Raw genomic sequence first — 20,317 nt, forward strand, 5'->3', positions numbered from 1 at the left:
TGACAAAACGACTGAACGTCTGGGACATATGCCTGGAATCCTGATCTTACTCCATGAGTAGCCTTTGGATTCGCACCAATAAAGATTATTTACCGCCATATATTATGATAAATTATCCTAGTGACAGGCTTCCGAGCCTGAATCAAAATATCAATGACCGACTCAGAGAAACCCCGCTTAGATAGAATCAAGCGTTCAATCTCCAGGCAGTTAGCTGCAGAGAAACTAGATTTGGATGTTGGAACGGACCCTGAATGAGAAGGTCCCGTCTCAATGGCAGTTTCCAAGGTGGCAGAGATGACATTTCCATCAGGTCTGCATACCAAGTCCTGCATGGCCACGCAGGCGCTATCAAAATTACCGAAGCCCTCTCCTGTTTGATTCTTGCAATCAGACAAGGTAGGAGAGGAAAAGGAGGAAACACATAAGCCAGGTTGAACGACCATGGTACTGCTAAAGCATCTATCAGTACTGCTTGAGGATCCCTTGATCTGGACCCGTAACAAGGAAGTTTGGCATTCTGACAAGATGCCATCAGATCAAATTCCGGTGTGCCCCATTGATGAATCAATTTTGCAAACACCTCCGGGTGGAGTTTCCACTCCCCCGGATGAAAAGTCTGACGACTTAGAAAATCCGCTTCCCAGTTCTCCACTCCTGGGATATATATTGCAGATAGATGGCAAGAGCGAGTCTCTGCCCATAGAATTATTTTGGAAACCTCTATCATCGCTAGAGAACTCTTTGTTCCCCCTTGATGATTGATATATGCTACAGTCGTGATATTGTCCGACTGGAATCTTGAAGCGCGTTGAAAATCACTCTCAGTTCCAGAATATTTATTGGTAGTAAGGACTCCTCCTGAGTCCACACACTCTGAGCCTTCAGGGAATTCCAGACTGCACCCCAGCCCAAGAGGCTGGCGTCCGTCGTCACTATGACCCATGCTGGCCTGCGGAAGCACATTCCCTGGGACAGATGATCCTGTGACAACCACCAATGAAGAGAGTCTCTGGTCTCTAGATCCAGAGTTATCCGCGGAGATAAATCCGCATAATCCCCATTCCACTGTCTGAGCATGCACAGCTGCAGTGGTCTGAGATGTAAGCGAGCAAACGGAACTATGTCCATTGCCGCTACCATTAGTCCAATTACCTCCATACACTGAGCCACTGATGGCCAAGGAATGGAATGAAGTGCTCGGCAAGTAGTTAAGATCTTTGATTTTCTGACCTTCGTCAGAAAAATCTTCATGTCTACCGAGTTTATCAGAGTTCCTAGGAATGGAACACTCTTGTCAGAGGAACAAGTGAATTCTTTTTTATGTTCACCTTCCACCCGTGAGTTCTTAGAAAAGCCAACACGATGTCCATGTGAGATTTGGCTAAATTGTAAGTTGACGCCTGAATCAAAATATCGTCCAGATAGGGCGCCACTGCTATGCCCCGCGGCCCTAGAACCACCAGAAGGGACCCTAGCACCTTTGTGAAAATTCTGGGAGCTGTGGCCAACCGAAAGGAAGGGCCACAAACTGGTAATGTTTGTCCAGGAAGGCGAACCTGAGGAATTGGTGAGGATCTCTGTGGATAGGAATGTGAAGATACGCATCCTTCAAATCCACAGTGGTCATATATTGACCCTCCTGGATCATTGGTAAAATTGTTCGTATGGTCTCTATCTTGAAAGATGGGACTAAAATCGGTCTGAAGGTTCACTCTTTTTTGGGAACCACAAACAGATTGGAGTAAAACCCCTGCCCTTGTTCTAATTTTGGAACTGGGCAGATTACACCCATGGTATATAGGGCTTCTACACAGCGTAAGAACGCCTCTCTTTTTGTCTGGTTTACAGACAAACGTGAAAGATGAAAACTCCCCCCTTGGGAGAGAATCTTTGAACTCTAGACGATATCCCTGAGTCACAATTTCTAATGCCCAGGAATCCTGAACGTCTCTTGCCCAAACCTGAGCAAAGAGAGAAAGTCTGCCCCCTACTAGATCCGGTCCCGGACCGGGGGCTGCCCCTTTATGCTGTCTTGGTAGCAGCAGCGGGCTTCTTGGCCTGTTTACCTTTATTCCAGGTCTGGTTAGGTCTCCAGACTGACTTGGATTGAGCAAAATTAAGAGACTCCTCTAGAGCCTCCAACCAAAAAGCTGCTGCAGTAGTTACTGGAATAATGCACGCTATAGGTTGCAGAAGAAAACCCTGATGAATAAACAACTTCTTTAGAATTCCTTCTAATTTTTTATCCATAGGATCTTTGAAAGCACAACTGTCCTCAATAGGTATAGTTGTACGCTTAGCCAGGGTAGAAATAGCTCCCTCCACCTTAGGGACCATCTGCCACGAATCCCGAATGGTGTCAGATATGGGAAACATTTTCTTAAAAGTAGGAGGGGGAGAGAACGGAATGCCTGGTCTATCCCATACCTTAGTAACAATGTCCGAAATTCTTCTAGGGACTGGAAAAACATTAGTGTAAGTAGAGACCTCTAGATATTTATCCATTTTACACAGTTTCTCTGGCGGGATGACAATAGGGTCACAATCATCCAGCGTTGCTAAGACCTCCCTGAGTAACAAGCGGATGTGTTCAATTTAAATTTAAAGGCCATCACATCTGAGTCTGTTGGAGCTCTCCCTCAGACAGCAATTCCCCCACCCCCAAATCAGAACACTGTGAGGGTACATCGGAGATGGCCAATAAAGCATCAGAGGGCTCAGTATTTACTCTAATACCTGACCTACTGCGCTTACCCTGTAAACCTGGCAGTTTAGATAATACCTCTGTAAGGGTAGTAGACATAACTGCAGCCATATCTTGCAGGGTGAAAGAATTAGACACACTAGAAGTACTTGGCGTCGCTTGGGCGGGAGAAGTGGATGGCATAACCTGATTCTCTTCTGACTGAGAATCATCCAGAGACACACTTTTATCAGCTAAAATATGTTCTTTGCAATGTAAGGCCCTTTCAGTACATGAGGGACACATTTGAAGTGGGGGTTCCACAATGGCTTCTAAACACATGGAACATTGACTTTCCTCAATGTCAGACATGTTAAAACAGGCTAGTAATGACCACAAACAGGCTTGAAAATACTTTATTTTGTGAAAAAAACAGAATTTATGCTTACCTGATAAATTTCTTTCTCTAGTGATGTATCGAGTCCACGGATTCATCCATACTTATGGGATATTCTCCTTCCCAACAGGAAGTGGCAGAGAGAGCACCCACAGCAGAGCTGTCTATACAGCTCCTCAATTAGCACTGCCCCCCAGTCATTCGACCGAAGGCTAGGAAGAAAAAGGGGAAACTATAGGGTGCAGTGGTGACTGAAGTTTTTAAAATAAAAATATACTACCTGTCTTAGACAGGGTGGGCCGTGGACTCGATACATCACAAGAGAAAGAAATTTATCATGTAAGCATAAATTCTGTTTTCTCTTGTAAGATGTATCGAGTCCCCAGATTCATCCATACCTATGGGATACCAATACCAAAGCTTTAGGACACGGATGAAGAGAGGGACAAGACAGGTACCTTAAACGGAAGGCACCACTGCTTGTAGAACCTTTCTCCCAAAAATAGCCTCCGAAGAAGCAAAAGTATCAAATTTGGAAAATTTGGAAAAAGTATGAAGCGAAGACCAAGTTGCCGCCTTACAAATCTGTTCAACAGAAGCCTCATTTTTAAAAGCCCATGTGGAAGCCACTGCTCTAGTAGAATGAGCAGTAATTCTTTCAGGAGGCTGCTGGCCAGCAGTCTCATAAGCCAAACGGATGATGCTTTTCAGCCAAAAGGAAAGAGAGGTAGCCGTAGCCTTTTGACCTCTCCGTTTACCAGAATAAACAACAAACAATGAAGATGTTTGACGGAAATCTTTAGTTGCTTGTAAGTAGAACTTTAAAGCACGAACCACATCAAGATTGTGCAACAGACGTTCCTTCTTTGATGAAGGATTAGGACACAGAGAAGGAACAACAATCTCCTGATTGATATTCCTATTAGAAACAACCTTAAGAAGAAACCCAGGTTTGGTACGCAAAACCACCTTATCTGCATGGAAAACAAGGTAAGGTGAGTCACACTGTAAAGCAGATAACTCAGAAACTCTTCGAGCCAAAGAGATAGCTACTAAAAACAAAACTTTCCAAGATAGAAGCTTAATATCTATGGAATGCATAGGTTCAAACGGAACCCCTTGAAGAACTTTCAGAACCAAGTTTAGGCTCCATGGTGGAGCAACAGGTTTAAATACAGGCTTGATCCTGACCAAGGCCTGACTAAATGCTTGAACATCTGCCAGATGTTTGTGTAAAAGAATAGACAAAGCAGATATTTGTCCCTTTAAGGAACTAGCCGATAATCCCTTCTCCAATCCTTCTTGGAGAAAGGACAAAATTCTAGGAAATCCTAATCTTACTCCATGAGTAACCCTTGGATTCACACAAAGATATTTGCGCCAAATCTTATGATAGATTTTCCTGGTGACAGGATTTCTAGCCTGAATCAGGGTATCAATGATCGACTCAGAGAAACCACGCTTTGATAGAATCAGGCGTTCAATCTCCAAGCAGTCAGACGCAGAGAAATTAGATTTGGATGCTTGAACAGACCTTGGATTAGAAGGTCCTGCCTTATTGGCAGAGTCCACGGTGGAACAGATGACATGTCCACCAGGTCTGCATACCAAGTCCTGCGTGGCCACGCAGAAGCTATCAGAATCACTGAAGCTCTCTCCTGCTTGATTCTGGCAACCAGACGTGGGAGGAGAGGAAACGGTGGAAATACATAAGCCAGATTGAAGGACCAGGGCACTGCTAGAGCATCTATCAGTATCGCCTGGGGATCCCGGGACCTGGAGCCGTAACGAGGAGGTTTAGCGTTCTGTCGGGATGCCATCAGATCCAATTCTGGTGTGCCCCATAGCTGAGTCAGCTGGGCAAACACCTCCGGATGGAGCTCCCACTCCCCCGGATGAAAAGTCTGACGACTTAGAAAATCCGCCTCCCCTGGGATATGGATTGCTGAGAGATGGCAAGAGTGATCCTCCGCCCATCAGATTATTTTGGATACCTCCAAAAAAAATAATTTCTTTCAGTGCAGGCCCGAATAGGGGCTTTCCTTTGAAAGGGATGTTCAACAATTTAGATTTTGAGGACACATCAGCAGACCAGGACTTAAGCCATAACGCCCTGCGTGCTAAAATGACAAAACCTGAATTCTTTGCCGCTAATTTAGCTATTTGGAAAGCGGCATCTGTAATGAAAGAATTAGCCAACTTAAGGGCCTTAATTCTATCCATAATATCCTCTAATGGAGTCTCCACCTGGAGAGCATCTTCTAGAGCCTCAAACCAGCTGCAGTAGTTACAGGAACAATGCATGCAATAGGTTGGAGAAGAAAACCTTGATGAACAAAAATTTTCTTTAGGAGACCCTCTAATTTTGTATCCATAGGATCTTTGAAAGCACAACTGTCTTCGATAGGTATAGTTGTACGCTTAGCAAGAGTAGAAATAGCTCCCTCCACCTTAGGAACAGTCTGCCACGAGTCCTGTATGGTGTCAGATATGGGAAACATTTTCTTAAAAACAGGAGGGGGAGCGAACGGAATACCTGGTCTATCCCACTCCTTAGTAACAATAGTCACAATCCTCTTAGGGACTGGAAAAACATCAGTGTAAACAGGAACCTCTAAGTATCTGTCCATTTTACACAATTTCTCTGGGACCAATATAGGGTCACAATCGTCTAGAGTAGCTAATACAGGTAACCCTCAGTTTACGCCGGGGTTAGGTTCCAGAAGGAATGGTTGTAAATCGAAACCGTTGTAAATTGAAACCCAGTTTATAATGTAAGTCAATGGGAAGTGAGGGAGATAGGTTCCAGGCCCCTCTCAAAATTGTCATAAGTAACACCTAATACATTATTTTTTAAAGCTTTTAAATGAAGACTTTAAATGCTAGACAGCATTATAAACCTAATAAAATAATCACACAACACAGACTTCACTTGCATTTTTCTGCAAAAAGGTTCTTTATATGCATTCCAATCTGAACTGAGTTATAGACCGGAAGATCTTGTTCCTTTGAAATCTGCTCGATAGCTCAGGTCTGGTTAAACTGATTAAATTCAGCTTGCTTAGCTTTGCTGCAACACAAGCGGACAGCTCCACCTACTGGCTATTTTAATAAATGTATTGCTTCTCAATGCTTTTAAATAGCAGTCACATGACTGGAAAAAAAGGTTGTTATTCTGAAACGGTGTAAATTTAACCGTTGTAAAACGAGGGCCACCTGTACCTCCTTGAGCAATAAGCGGAGGTGTTCAAGCTTAAATTTAAAGGCCGTCATATCAGAATCTGTCTGAGGGAGCATCTTTCCTGAATCAGAAATCTCTCCCTCAGATAACAAAACCCTTGCCCCCACTTCAGAACATTGTGAGGGTATATCGGATACGGCTACTAAAGCGTCAGGCGGCTCAGTATTTGTTCTTAACCCAGAGCTGTCACGCTTTCATTGTAAACCAGGCAGTTTAGAGAAAACCTTTGTGAGAGTTTTATTCATAATTTATTCATTCACTGTTACTTGTAAAGTAAATGAATTAGACGCACTAGAGGTACTTGGCGTCACTTGTGCGGGCGTTACTGGTTGTGACACTTGGGGAGAGCTAGATGCTAAACCCTCATTTCCTTCTAACTGAGAATCATCTATTGCAGTATTTTTAAGTGCTAAAATATGCTCTTTATAATTTATAGACATATCAATGCAAGTGGGACACGTTCTAAGAGGGGGCTCCACAATGGCTTCTAAACACATAGAAGGATTTTCCTTGGTGTCAGACATGTTAAACAGGCTAGTAATGTAACACGCAAGCTTGGAAAACCCTTTAATCAAAGTAAATAACACTTTAAACAAAAACGGTACTGTGCCTTTAAGAGAAAAAAAGCTGCACAAACTCTGCAAAACAGTGTAAAAAAGCAGTAAACAAAACGAAATTTTTACAGTAGCATCATAAAGCCTTAGTAACTTTGCACCACTATGCAAATAAACAATTAACCCCTTAATGTAAAAACCGGATTGAAAAAACTTAAAAACCGGTAAAATAACGTTCAACACCTTGCCACAGCTCTGTTGTGGCGCCTACCTGCCCTTTAGGAACGATTTGTGGGGGAAAAAAACCTCTTTACAGCCCTCAAATACAGCAGGAATCTCTGGAGAAGTAGCTGGATGTTTCTGAGGTAAAGAAACTAGGCCCCTCCCACCTCACTCGATGTTATGGGGCCTAAAAGAAACACCACAGAGTGTTTCTTAAACTAGCCATGTGGGTTAATAACCCTTAAACAAGCCACAAAGACCCCTTAAAGTCCCTCAAAAAACGTTATATTTGCAATTGAACCAAAACGTTTTTTCCTATCAGTGTCACCAGTAACTATGAGCCCTTTATGCAAGCTTGGATTCCTCTTTTACTGAATACAGCTTACCTTTCCCTTATGGGGATATTGCCAGCCTTTTCTAGAAATAACACAGTCTGTCTAGAAAAAAATAGACTGAACATACCTTAATGCAGTTTAGCCTGCAAACTGTTCCCCCAACTGAAGTTTTCCTGTACTCTTCAGCCCTTGTGAGAACAGCAGTGGATTTTAGTTACAAAATGCTAAGATCATCATCCTCCTTGCAGAAATCTTCATCCCTTTTCTGCCAGAGAGTAAATAGTACACACCGGTACCATTTAAAATAACAAACTTTTCGTCACCACATTCACTTTGCTCTTCCTAGCAGTTAAGCAGGCAGAGAGAATGACTGGGGGGCGGAGCTAAGGGAGGAGCTGTATAGACAGCTCTGCTGTGGGTGCTCTCTCTGCCACTTCCTGTTGGGAAGGAGAATATCCCATAAGTATTGATGAATCCGTGGATTCGATACATCTTACAAGAGAAAATAACAATCTGAAAAAATGGTACTGCGCCTTTAAGAGAAAAAAAGCATACAATTTTTCCAAAACCGCTTTAAAACTATAAAATTGTATCAATTTTATGAGAAACGTATCCCAAATTATCAGGTAAGATTGCCCCACAAGGAAAGGAATACTGAACCCTAAAGAACAAAAAACGTTATAGCAAAAACGTTATAGTTAAACAAAAACACCCCTGCACCTCGCCACAGCCCTGCTGTGGCGCCTACCTGCCCTCAGGGTTCTGCAAAATCGGATTAACCCTTCGATTAGGCCCAAACTTGTCTGAAAAGCCCACCAGAGTTGGAGCTTGCGGCTTGCCTGGGAAAAACAACTGCGCAACTGAGGCGTGAAAATAGGCCCCGCCCATCAAACTCAATGTCTCACAGCCTTAACAATAACCGCACCAGAGCGGACTAAAACCTAGCCATATGGGTTCATATACCCATCCAAGTGAAGCCATGTGTACCCTCCATTGTGAAAATAAAACAAAACGTTTGCCAAAAAAAAACGTTATTTTAGCTCCCAACACAGAAACGTTTCTCACAAACATACTGTCATATCAACCATTTTTTATAGCCCAACATACAGGTCCAGTAATACCCCTCTCTATACATTTAGGGTTACTGCTTACCCTTTCCCTCATGGGGATACTGTCAGCCAATTCTGAAATAACACAGTATTTCCAGAAAAAAATGACTGAACATACCTCAATGCTTGCAGCATGAAAAACGTTCCTCACACTGAAGTTTCTTAAGTACTCCTCAGCCATTCTGTGGGAACTACTCTGAATCTTAGTAACAACTGCTAAGATCATCAGTCTCCAGGCAGAAATCTTCATCCATCTGCTGCCTGGGAAAAAATAGCACTCACCGGTACCATTTAAAACAAAAAAAATCTTGCTTGAAGAAAATAAAAACTAACATTTTATCACCTCTTTCACTTTACCCTTCCTATCACTTAGAGTAGGCAAAGAGAATGACTGGGGGGTGGAGTCAAGGGAGGAGCTATATAGACAGCTCTGCTGTGGTGCTCTTTGCCACTTCCTGTTAGCAGGAGGATAATATCCCACAAGTAAAGGATGAATCTGTGGACTCGTCGTATCTTATAGAAGAAATAGGTTAATCCTCCCACGCAGTGAAAAAAATTAACCTCTCAGTCTCTGTCACGTCAGTGCCTGCATCCTGCCAACCTTAAAGCCTTACTAAAGGATAAATGTATCCCAAAACATTATTGCAGTCATATATTTGTGAAGTGCTTCAAGCCTCCAGTACCTAGAAGACAATATCCACTTACATGCAATCTAGCCGTCCGGCAGGGAGACAGCTCACAAGGCGTGAAAGGACACATACTCCTTACACAGACCTGTAGAAAAAAGAAAGAACAGAGTAAACCTACTCTGGATTTCTATACTAGGGCAGCAATATGTTAGGAAACAAAGCGAGGCCCATCTTATAAGTTCCTAACTGCTTAAAAGTCACCACTAATCTACTGCAGAGATTGACGTGGACTACAGCTAGACCCAAAACTCTTGCTTGAAGCGAAAGAAATCCAATTTTCTTCAGACACCAAAACTTTACCTCCTCCATTGACGAAGAGAATGACAGGGGATTATGAGTAGGGGAGTGACACTTAACAGCTTTGCTGTGGTGCCCTTTGCCTCCTCCTGCTGGTGAGGAGTGATATTCCCACTAGTAATTGATGACGTTGTGGACTCTCCATATCTTAGGAAAGAAATATTTTTAGCTTCTGATGGGATTAGTACAGGCCAGTAGCGTGGGCAAGTCTGCTTACATCATTATAAGGTTCTATAATAAAGGTCAGCCTCACTGACTCCTTCGGAAAATTATACCAATCAAGATACTGAATCTATTAGATTAAGGAAATTGAAAAATGTACGTAGTGCGCTTTGTCACAGACTTCCTGTGGTCTTGTTTATAGCCCACAAATAATGTAAAAAAATCATGATAATTTAATGCCTTAGAAATAAAATTACACAATACAAATTAAGATACTTACTTCTGTAAGATGAAAATTCCTACTATTACAGTGAATGAAATTAGATCCGATGCAATCCAAACAATATAATATTCATCTGGGGTCTGAAACACATAAACACCAAACAAACAATAAGTAGCATGTAATCCACATCTGTTTAGTGGAAAGTTTTCTCTGCAGATTTCGATATAAAGCTGCACAACAGAACATATTTTGATTGTTTGGATGTAATTATTTTAAGGGCTCTAATGAGCGATTTTGGACAAATTAGATTATTACATCAGTGAAGAGGGATTACTGATTACAATGGATAAATAAAATCTTTAAAGGGATATTAAACAGTGCTCCTTTGGTAAAAACAAATATGTAAAATTAAAGAAAATATAAAAAGAAATCGATTGTGTAAAAACAGCAAATAACTGACTTTTATGCAACATTAGCACCTAGGTTTTTATTCTGTCAATTATGTGCAAGAGCAAATCTGACTCCCTGTTATCTAGTCTATTCACTAGCCTTGCAAATGGGTTAAACACAAAGCTAAAGTAACACTCAGGAGCTGCAGCTGAAACTGCAGAGAACCCATCAGCAGTGCTAGTCTCACGACCCAGCTGTGCAACTAGAGCTGCTGAGCATTTGTGAGGTCAGGTACTGATGTTGGACAAGAAGGTCTGGCTTGGTCGGGTTGAGGTCAGTGCTCTGTGCAGGCCACTCAAGTTCCTCCACACCAAACTTGTCAAAAAAATTCTTCATGGACCTTGCTGGAAAAGGAAAGGTTCTTCCCCAAACTGTCGACAAGTTTGGAAGCACCCAATTATTTAAAATGTCTTTATATCCTGTAGCGTTAAGATGACCCTTGGCAGTGTGTTTTACACCAGTCCAGCAAATGCTTGGCATTCCGTGTACTTGTTTATAGTTGCTGAGCCAGGGAAACCCATTTCATGAAGCTCCCCGACGCACAGTTCTTGTGGTGATGTTGCTTCTAGAGGTAGTTTGGAACTCTGTAGTAAGTGATGCAACAGAAGGTTGGTGATTTTTACACGCTAAGCACTTCAGCCCTGCTTTGTGAGTTTTTGTGGTCTATTACTTTATGGCTGGGCTGTTGTTGCTCCTAGATGCTTACACCTCACAATAATAGCACTTACAGTTGACAGGGGCAGATCTAGTAGGGCACAAATTTTATAAACAGACTTGTGGCAAAGGTGGTATCCTATGGCAGTGCCACATGTAATATTATTGAGCTCTTCAGCATGACCCATTGTACTGCCAATATACCATAGTTGTTCACAGAGATACTGGTTGTCTAGTGGGAAAATATGATCCCTGTTTATCTAGTGGGAGAATATGACCCCTCCATGTGTTCCTGGCCTCCTCTTGTGAAAATTGTATGTTGATAACTATGAGCTACAATTGAAACTGGTAAGGGGGCAGCAGATTTCTCAGTGCCTAGGGCTGCACAAACGTTTAATATGCTTACATGAAATCACATTATGTTACTAGGTAAAGAGTTTTTGCATAGAACTAAATATTTAGCTGTAGTTTGGGGTTTACTACTGGAATAATGCTCTTACTGCAGATACAATGAGCCTACAATGTACCCAGTCACGCTGTAATGTTCTCCACACATCAATATCATACAGCCCAGAGTTTGCACACCTAGGGGATATAACTACATCTAGATCAGTGAGGCCCATTAATGTTAATAAGCAGATAAGTACAGAAACGGGCATTTACATTACTTACCATCAGCCAGATAGGAAAAGGCACCTTGTTAAGAATGTGTGAGGCCTCCGAAGTGACGGACTGAACACCCGAACACCACAACACCGAGAACAGCCAAGGCTCATTTACAGTGTAGGCATTTATGGTTATATTGCCTGCCGTGTATTCTCTGCCAATAGAACACAAATACAATGAATATGGAACTGTATGAACAAAGAGCATAATGAAAGATATAAAATAACTTCTAGACGCACTGAACTTCAATTAGAATTAAATGATCTGTTACACAGAGATTTAACAGTACACAATGACTGTCTACAGCAGGGCTGTCACTCTAGAGCCCACGGACCACATCTACATACATATATATATATTTACAGGGGAGACACAGTTCCCCATAGACTGCAATGTAAAGGCAGTCACACCCCACACCTGCAAACTTTAACCCCTAAAAACTGCTTTGTGCATTTATTTTAAAATAAAAACCTACAATATACTTTATTTTGGGGAGCTTGCGGTAGCAATAACAAGTCACTTGTAATGGCTGGTTATTTAAATAGGCGTGCCATAAATTAGCGCTCCACTTGTAATCTAGCCCTATATGTGAAGATCGGTTTGGTCCCACCTACAAAGGACATGGCAGCCCATAAATACCAGTATATTCTCCTCTGAATGAGAGATTTGTTCATGTGGGTGAGGTGCAAACATATTCCATGTCTGGTTTCCCACTAACCCACTTAGGGAGACTAGTCTCCAATCATCATAACATAACTTGCATAAACAATCTTCAAAAATGCCTCTCACCCCAAAAAAAAAGGGCGGAAATATTTTTCTGCAATAATACCCACCTAATTTCTTCGATCTGGATATCTGTATATCTCAAATGTAAGACTGTAATACCCTGCGCTCTTAGGTGTTTCAAGTCTCTCTTACTGCCAGAGACCTGCTGAATTCCAGGAGCCATTTGTCGTACCAGATAACGCTCCTGATCAGAGAGCCACATCACCTGAAAAACACAAATTGTGAACTTGCCAGTCGATACACACAAAAAACCTATATAACTAGATAAAAATAAATGGGCAATGAAAATTTCAGGATGTCAGATGTTGGGTATACTGCTGAAATGTTCACTGATTACTTGAAAGACGCAGAAACTGCACAGAAAATTTGAGTTCCACAATGATATGGGGAAACGCTGTAATCTAACAAGATGTATACTTAGATCCCTGCTCCTTCTTATTTCTATTTGCAGTCTTGGACTCCGGTGCTTTGCCACCACGGCCCCGTAGTACCAGCTTCATTTCAGTATTGTTCCTTCGGCACCACATTCGTTAAATGCAAAATACTAACATATGAATTAGTCATTTCAACACCTTCCTGTCAACATTTAAATGGTAAAACTTGGTGAAGACACAGCATGAATATAAGTGTTGTTTTTTAAATAATGGCTGGAAATGAATGAATGAACTAAACAATTAGGGCTAGATTACAAGTGGAGCGCTAAATTATTGCACTCCCACAAATGGCAAATCAACCCGTTTGCGGGAGCACAATAATTAACCAGCCATTACAAGTGGCTGGTTATTGCTACCGTGAGCTTGAGGTAGCAATTAGTGCTCCGAAAATTAACCAGAGATCAGATCTCTGGTTAATTTTCTAAAAGTGCCCCAAATGCCCTCAAAATACAGGACATTATAGTTTTTTTATTAAAAAGAAACTGCACTAGGCAGTTTGGGGGTTTTAAAGTTGGTGGGAATGGGGTGTTAGAAAAAAATTGGCACTGAAAAGTGCCTTTATATTGCGGCCTATGGGAACTGTGGGTTCCCTGTAAATATACATGTATATGCTTATATATACAATATATATATATATATATATATATATATATATGTGTGTGTGTGTGTGTGTGTGTGTGTTAATATGTGTAAATACACATATTAACACATAGATATTAACACACAGATATATATGTATATATTCATATCGCTGCGCTACATACCACCTTTGCTGCGCAAGGTTCTGATGCCGTCTGGCATCATAACAAGGTTATGGAAGTACGCTCTTGTGAGTGCAACGCTTCCTCGCAATGAGAACGCAAGATTTACTTGTAATACCAGTGCACATTATCGTGCGCTGGTATTACAAAGTTGAGCGCTAAAATCTCTTGCGCTCAAGCAATATTTAGCTCTCCACTTGTAATCTAGCCCTTAATGTTTTGCAATCATTAAATGGAAATGAACAGGGCATTGCTCAACACATTTCATAAACTAGTAAAATTCCGGAGTGATCGCTGCATTCCTGTCTGGAGCTATTTCTACCAGTAATACACTGTTAAACTGCTTTTGTTTTACATTAAAATAATTATATTTCTAGTATAAAGGTATATGATTTAAAACAATATTTTAATTTACTGGGCCTTTCTGTTTTGTAGCTCATCTCAAACTGATGTGATGCAGATTGCTATGGGTTACACAATTACATTTTTCCAACAGAAAATTAATATTGAAAACTTTTCTGCATCTTAATCAGTGTTTCTTAACTAGGGTATATGGGCATGCCAGGAGGATAATAAATTAGACAGAATGTAGCTAAAACTTTTACATAAAGTTGCATAATGTCCTAAATATTGAAAAAAATAATATATATATATAAAGACTTCAATATATTTCAAGACCCTTGGGACAACATCCACTTTTTAAAAAAGGTCAATATTGCAACAATGTACAAAATATTTGAGAAATACGGCTCAACATACACTCACTGGCCACTTTATTAGGTACACCTTGCTAGTATCGGGTTGGACCAACTTTTGCCTTCAGAACTGCCTTAATTCTTCCTGGCATAGATTCAACAAGGTGTTGGAAACATTCCTCAGAGATTTTGGTCCATATTGACATGATAGCATCACGCAGTTGCTATAGATTTGTCGGCTGCACATCTAAGATGCGAAACTCCCGTTCCCCCACATCCCAAAGGTGCTCTATTGGATTGAGATCTGGTGACTGTGGAGGCCATTGGAGTACAGTGAACATATTGTCATGTTCAAGAAACCAGTTTGAGATGATTTGAGCTTTGTGACATGGTGACTTATCCTGCTGGAAGGAGCCATCAGAAGATGGGTACACTGTGGTCATAAAGGGATGGACATGGTCAGCAACAATATTCAGGTAGGCTGTGGCATTTAAAACGATGCTCAATTGCTACTAAGGGGCCCAAAATGTGCCAAGAAAATATGCCACACACTATTACACCACCACCACCAGCCTGAACCGTTGATACAAGGCAGGATGGATCCATGCTTTCATGTTTTTTACACCAAATTCTGACCCTACCATCTGAATGTCGCAGCTGAAATAGAGACTCATCAGACCAGGCAACGTTTTTCGAATCTTCTATTGTCCAATTTTTGTGAGCATGTGCAAATTGTAGCCTCAGTTTCCTGTTCATAGCTGACAGGAGTGGCACCCGGTGGGGTCTTCTGCTGCTGTAGCCCATTTGCTTCAAGGTTCGATGCGTTGTGCGTTCAGAGATGGTATTCTGCATACCTTGGTTGTAACGAGTGGTTATTTGAATTACTATTGCCTTTCTATCATCTCAAACCAGTCTGCCCATTCTCCTCTGACATCAACAAGGCATTTTTGTACACACAACTGCTGCTCACTGGATATTTTCTCTTTTCCGGACCATTTTCTGTAAACCCTAGAGATGGTTGTGCGTGAACATCCCAGTAGATCAGCAGTTTTTGAACTGCTCAGACCAGTCCGTCTGGCATCAACAACCATGTCATGTTCAAAGTAACTTAAATCCCCTTTCTTCCCCATTCTAATGCTCGGTTTGAACTTCAGCAAGTCGTCTTCACCACGTCTAGTTGCCAAAATGCTTTGAGTTGCTGCCATGTGATTGGCTGATTAGAAATTTGTGTTACCAAGCAATTGAACAGCTGTACCTAATAAAGGGTCCGGTGAGTGTAAATGCCAGACAAAAGCTAAAAGCATAGGTACTACTTATATTTTCATAATGTAAATAATGTAACAAATTACTAACTCACTCATATAGAAAAGTTTTATAGAATTCTGTTCGGTTTAAAGTCAACAAAATGTCATCCTTTCATCTTCTCAGCATGAGAAAAAAAATAAAAAAAATAATGCTAAATGCAGTTTTTTTTATAAATGTCAGATTGTTTATGAACTGAAGTCTATTAACTCTCTTGGCTACAACTACAACTCATAGTGCATAATTATGTAACATTATGTTAGTGACAGCTTTAAAAATCTAAAGATTTGATAGATTTTAGCTGGCAGAGTCACACTTACCTAGTCTCCTCTCCAGGATCTTCTGATCATGTCTTCAGTTTCAAAAGTGCTTTGTGGGCACACTGTCTAATCACAGCGCGCCCGATCGCGCTATTGAACTGAATGAAGGGCGCTCCCACTCTGGTCTGGTAGCGTGCTACATTCTGTTCAATAGTGCAATCGGGCACGCTGGGATTAGACAGCGCACCCGCAAAGCTCTTTTGAAAAATGACATGATCAGAAGATCCTGGATAGGAGACTAGGTAACGAGGCATTTTTATCCACACAACTGCCGCTCACTGGATATATTCTCTTTTCCGGACAATTTTCTGTAAACCCTAGAGATGGCTGGCATTATTTTTTACATTTACTGTCCCTTTGAAATATTTAGGTATGTATTTAGCTTAATTGGAGACCTTATTAAATTGTAATTGCATACAGCTGAAACATACAATGCTAGCTTATTTATCACACTGGAAATCCAAAAAGTAAATAAAAAACAAATATTCCACCAAGAACACTTCACTTCACTAAGCCCCCTTGTGCACTTGTCCACTCTCTATCTTTATATATATATATATATATATATATATATATATATATATATATATATATATATAATATATATGTAGATAGATAGCGATAGATAGATCGAGAGAGAGAGATAAAGAGAGATAGAGAGATAGATAGAGAGAGAGAGAGATAGAGAATGAATAACTCATTGTGTAGTTCATTAACAATTCTAGACAGGCCAGAAAGCTTGTTCTTCCCACAGAAAACCTCTGAATTACATTGTTTCCAATGCAGCAAAGGATTCTGGGTAAGATGTGCAAATGAGGTTTACAATGACACACTTTTTACCTTCATGTCTGTTTTTAAGCAGATTCCCTTTATGCCAAAGCATTGCTGTTCACACAGCTTATAAGCTTAGCTAGGGTTAGTACAGTGATTCATAACCATCCCAGGACAGACTGTTTTGTGGTGTTTGCCACTCATCAGCTGGGAGAAAGTTTGAATCACTGCTGGGTGAAGTTGAATTCTGGGCAAAATACAACATTTAAAATTAGGGGGAGGCAAAAAGTGAGTTTAAAATCCTTCACTATGCACAAAATATAGAGAAAATAACTCATTGTGTAGTTCATTAACAAATCTAGACAGGCCAAAAGGCTTGTTTTTCTCACAGAAAATGATGTTCTGGGATGGTACTGAATCACTGCACATACCCTAGCTAAACTTAGAAGCTGTGTGAACAGCGATGCTTTGGCGTAAAGGGAGTCTGCTTAAAAGCAGACTTGAAGTAAAAAAGTGTGTCATTTGCATATCTTACCCAGAATCCTTTGCTGCATTGGAAACAATCGGCTAGATTAAGAGTTTGGTGTTAGCCGTTAAAAGCAGCGTTAAGGGGTCCTAACGCTGCTTTTTATCTAACGCTGGTATTTAGAGTCAGGCAGGAAAGGGTCTACCGCTTACTTTCTTTCCGCGACTCGAGGCTACCGCAGATCCCCTTACGTCAATTGCGTATCCTATTTTTTCAATGGGATTTGCCCAACGCTGGTATTTCGAGTCTTGGAAGAAGTGAGCGGTAGACCCTCTACCGACAAGATTCCAACCGCAAAAAAAAGTCAGTATTTAAGAGTTTTATGGGCTAACGCCGGAACATAACGCTCTTAACTACTGTGCTATAAAGTACACTAACACCCATAAAGTACCTATGAACCCCTAAACCGAGGCCGCCCCACATCGCAAACCCTATAATAAAAATGTTTAACCCCTAATCTGCCGCTCCTACATTATAGCTATGAACCCCTAATCTGCTGTCCCTAACATTGCCGACACCTATATTATATTTATTACCCCCTAATCTGCCCCCCCCCAACCGTTGCCGCCACCTACCTACACTTATTAACCCCTAATCTGCTGATCGGACCTCGTCTCCACTATAATAAATGCATTAACCCCTAAACCGCCGCACTCCTGCCTCGCAAACACTATAATACATTTTATTAACCCCTAATCTGCCCTCCCTAACATCACCGCCACCTACCTACAATTATTAACCCCTAATCTGCCGCCCCAACGTCGCCGCTACTATAATAAAGTTATTAACCCCTAAACCTAAGTCTAACCCTAACACCCCCCTAACTTAAATATAATTTAAATTAATCGAAATAAATTTACTAGAATTAAATAAATTATTCCTATTCCAAGCAGGGTCTTCTATCTTCATCCATCCGGAGCGGAGCGGAGCCATCTTCCATACAGCCGACGCTGAGCCATCCTCTTCAACCGACGGACTAACGACGGTTCCTTTAAGGGACGTCATCCAAGATGGCGTCCCTCAAATTCCGATTGGCTGATAGGATTCTATCAGCCAATCGGAATTAAGGTAAGAAAAATCTGATTGGCTGATTGAATCAGCCAATCAGATTGAACTTGCATTCTATTGGCTGTTCCGATCAGCCAATAGAATGCGAGGTCAATCCGATTGGCTGATTGGATCAGCCAATCGGATTGAACTTCAATCTGATTGGCTGATTCAATCAGCCAATCAGATTTTTCTTACCTTAATTCCGATTGGCTGAATCCTATCAGCCAATCGGAATTCGAGGGACGCCATCTTGGATGACGTCCCTTAAAGGAACCGTCATTCGTCGTTAGTCCGTCGGTTGAAGAGGATGGCACCGCGTCGGCTTTATGGAAGATGGCTCCGCTCCGGATGGATGAAGATAGAAGACCCCGCTTGGATGAAGACTTCTACCGAATGGAGGACATCTTCTTGCCCTGCTTGGATGAAGACACTTCTACCGGATGGAGGACATCTTCTTGCCCGCTTGGATGAAGACTTCTACCGGATGGAGGACCTCTTGTTGCTCCACTTGGATGAAGAATTCGGCTCGGCTGGGTGAAGACTACTCAAGGTAGGGAGATCTTCAGGGGGTTAGTGTTCGGTTTATTTAAGGGGGGTTTGGGTGGATTAGAGTAGGGGTATGTGGGTGTTGGGTTTTAATGTTGGGGGGTTGTATTTTTATTTACAGGTAAAAGAGCCGATTACTTTGGGGCAATGCCCCGCAAAAACAGAATTTATGCTTACCTGATAAATTACTTTCTCCAACGGTGTGTCCGGTCCACGGCGTCATCCTTACTTGTGGGATATTCTCTTCCCCAACAGGAAATGGCAAAGAGTCCCAGCAAAGCTGGTCACATGATCCCTCCTAGGCTCCGCCCACCCCAGTCATTCGACCGATGGACAGGAGGAAATATATATAGGAGAAACCATATGATACCGTGGTGACTGTAGTTAGAGAAAATAATTCATCAGACCTGATTAAAAAAACCAGGGCGGGCCGTGGACCGGACACACCGTTGGAGAAAGTAATTTATCAGGTAAGCATAAATTCTGTTTTCTCCAACATTGGTGTGTCCGGTCCACGGCGTCATCCTTACTTGTGGGAACCAATACCAAAGCTTTAGGACACGGATGAAGGGAGGGAGCAAATCAGGTGACCTAAACGGAAGGCACCACAGCTTGCAAAACCTTTCTCCCAAAAATAGCCTCCGAAGAAGCAAAAGTATCAAATTTGTAAAATTTGGCAAAAGTGTGCAGTGAAGACCAAGTCGCTGCCTTACATATCTGGTCAACAGAAGCCTCGTTCTTGAAGGCCCATGTGGAAGCCACAGCCCTAGTGGAGTGAGCTGTGATTCTTTCAGGAGGCTGCCGTCCGGCAGTCTCATAAGCCAATCGGATAATGCTTTTAAGCCAAAAGGAAAGAGAGGTAGAAGTCGCTTTTTGACCTCTCCTTTTACCAGAATAAACAACAAACAAGGAAGATGTTTGTCTGAAATCTTTAGTAGCCTCTAAATAGAACTTTAGAGCACGGACAACGTCCAAATTGTGTAACAAACGTTCCTTCTTTGAAACTGGATTCGGACACAAAGAAGGTAAAACTATCTCCTGGTTAATATTTTTGTTAGAAACAACTTTAGGAAGAAAACCAGGCTTAGTACGCAAAACCACCTTATCTGCATGGAACACCAGATAAGGAGGAGAACACTGCAGAGCAGATAACTCTGAAACTCTTCTAGCAGAAGAAATTGCAACCAAAAACAAAACTTTCCAAGATAGTAACTTAATATCTATGGAATGTAAGGGTTCAAACGGAACCCCTTGAAGAACTGAAAGAACTAGATTTAGACTCCAGGGAGGAGTCAAAGGTCTGTAAACAGGCTTGATCCTAACCAGAGCCTGAACAAATGCTTGAACATCTGGCACAGCTGCCAGTCTTTTGTGTAGTAAGACAGATAAAGCAGAGATCTGTCCCTTTAGAGAACTTGCAGATAATCCTTTCTCCAAACCT

General features: G+C 41.6%; 1 protein-coding gene across 4 annotated transcripts in view; it reads right to left on the reverse strand.

Moving 5' to 3' along the window:
- Nucleotides 1-20,317, reverse strand: part of GDPD5 (glycerophosphodiester phosphodiesterase domain containing 5) — a 903,012-nt gene that overhangs the window by 72,072 nt on the left and 810,623 nt on the right. For all 4 annotated transcript variants that reach the window (XM_053708705.1, XM_053708706.1, XM_053708707.1 and 1 more), the window contains 3 exons: nucleotides 12,519-12,676; nucleotides 11,692-11,839; nucleotides 9,973-10,055 (listed from right to left, as the gene is read on the reverse strand). In XM_053708705.1, coding sequence (XP_053564680.1) covers nucleotides 9,973-10,055; nucleotides 11,692-11,839; nucleotides 12,519-12,676 — 389 coding nt within the window. The remainder of the gene's footprint in view (nucleotides 1-9,972; nucleotides 10,056-11,691; nucleotides 11,840-12,518; nucleotides 12,677-20,317) is intronic.

This window comes from Bombina bombina, chromosome 3 (assembly GCF_027579735.1).
Source record: "Bombina bombina isolate aBomBom1 chromosome 3, aBomBom1.pri, whole genome shotgun sequence".
Lineage (NCBI taxonomy): Eukaryota > Metazoa > Chordata > Amphibia > Anura > Bombinatoridae > Bombina > Bombina bombina.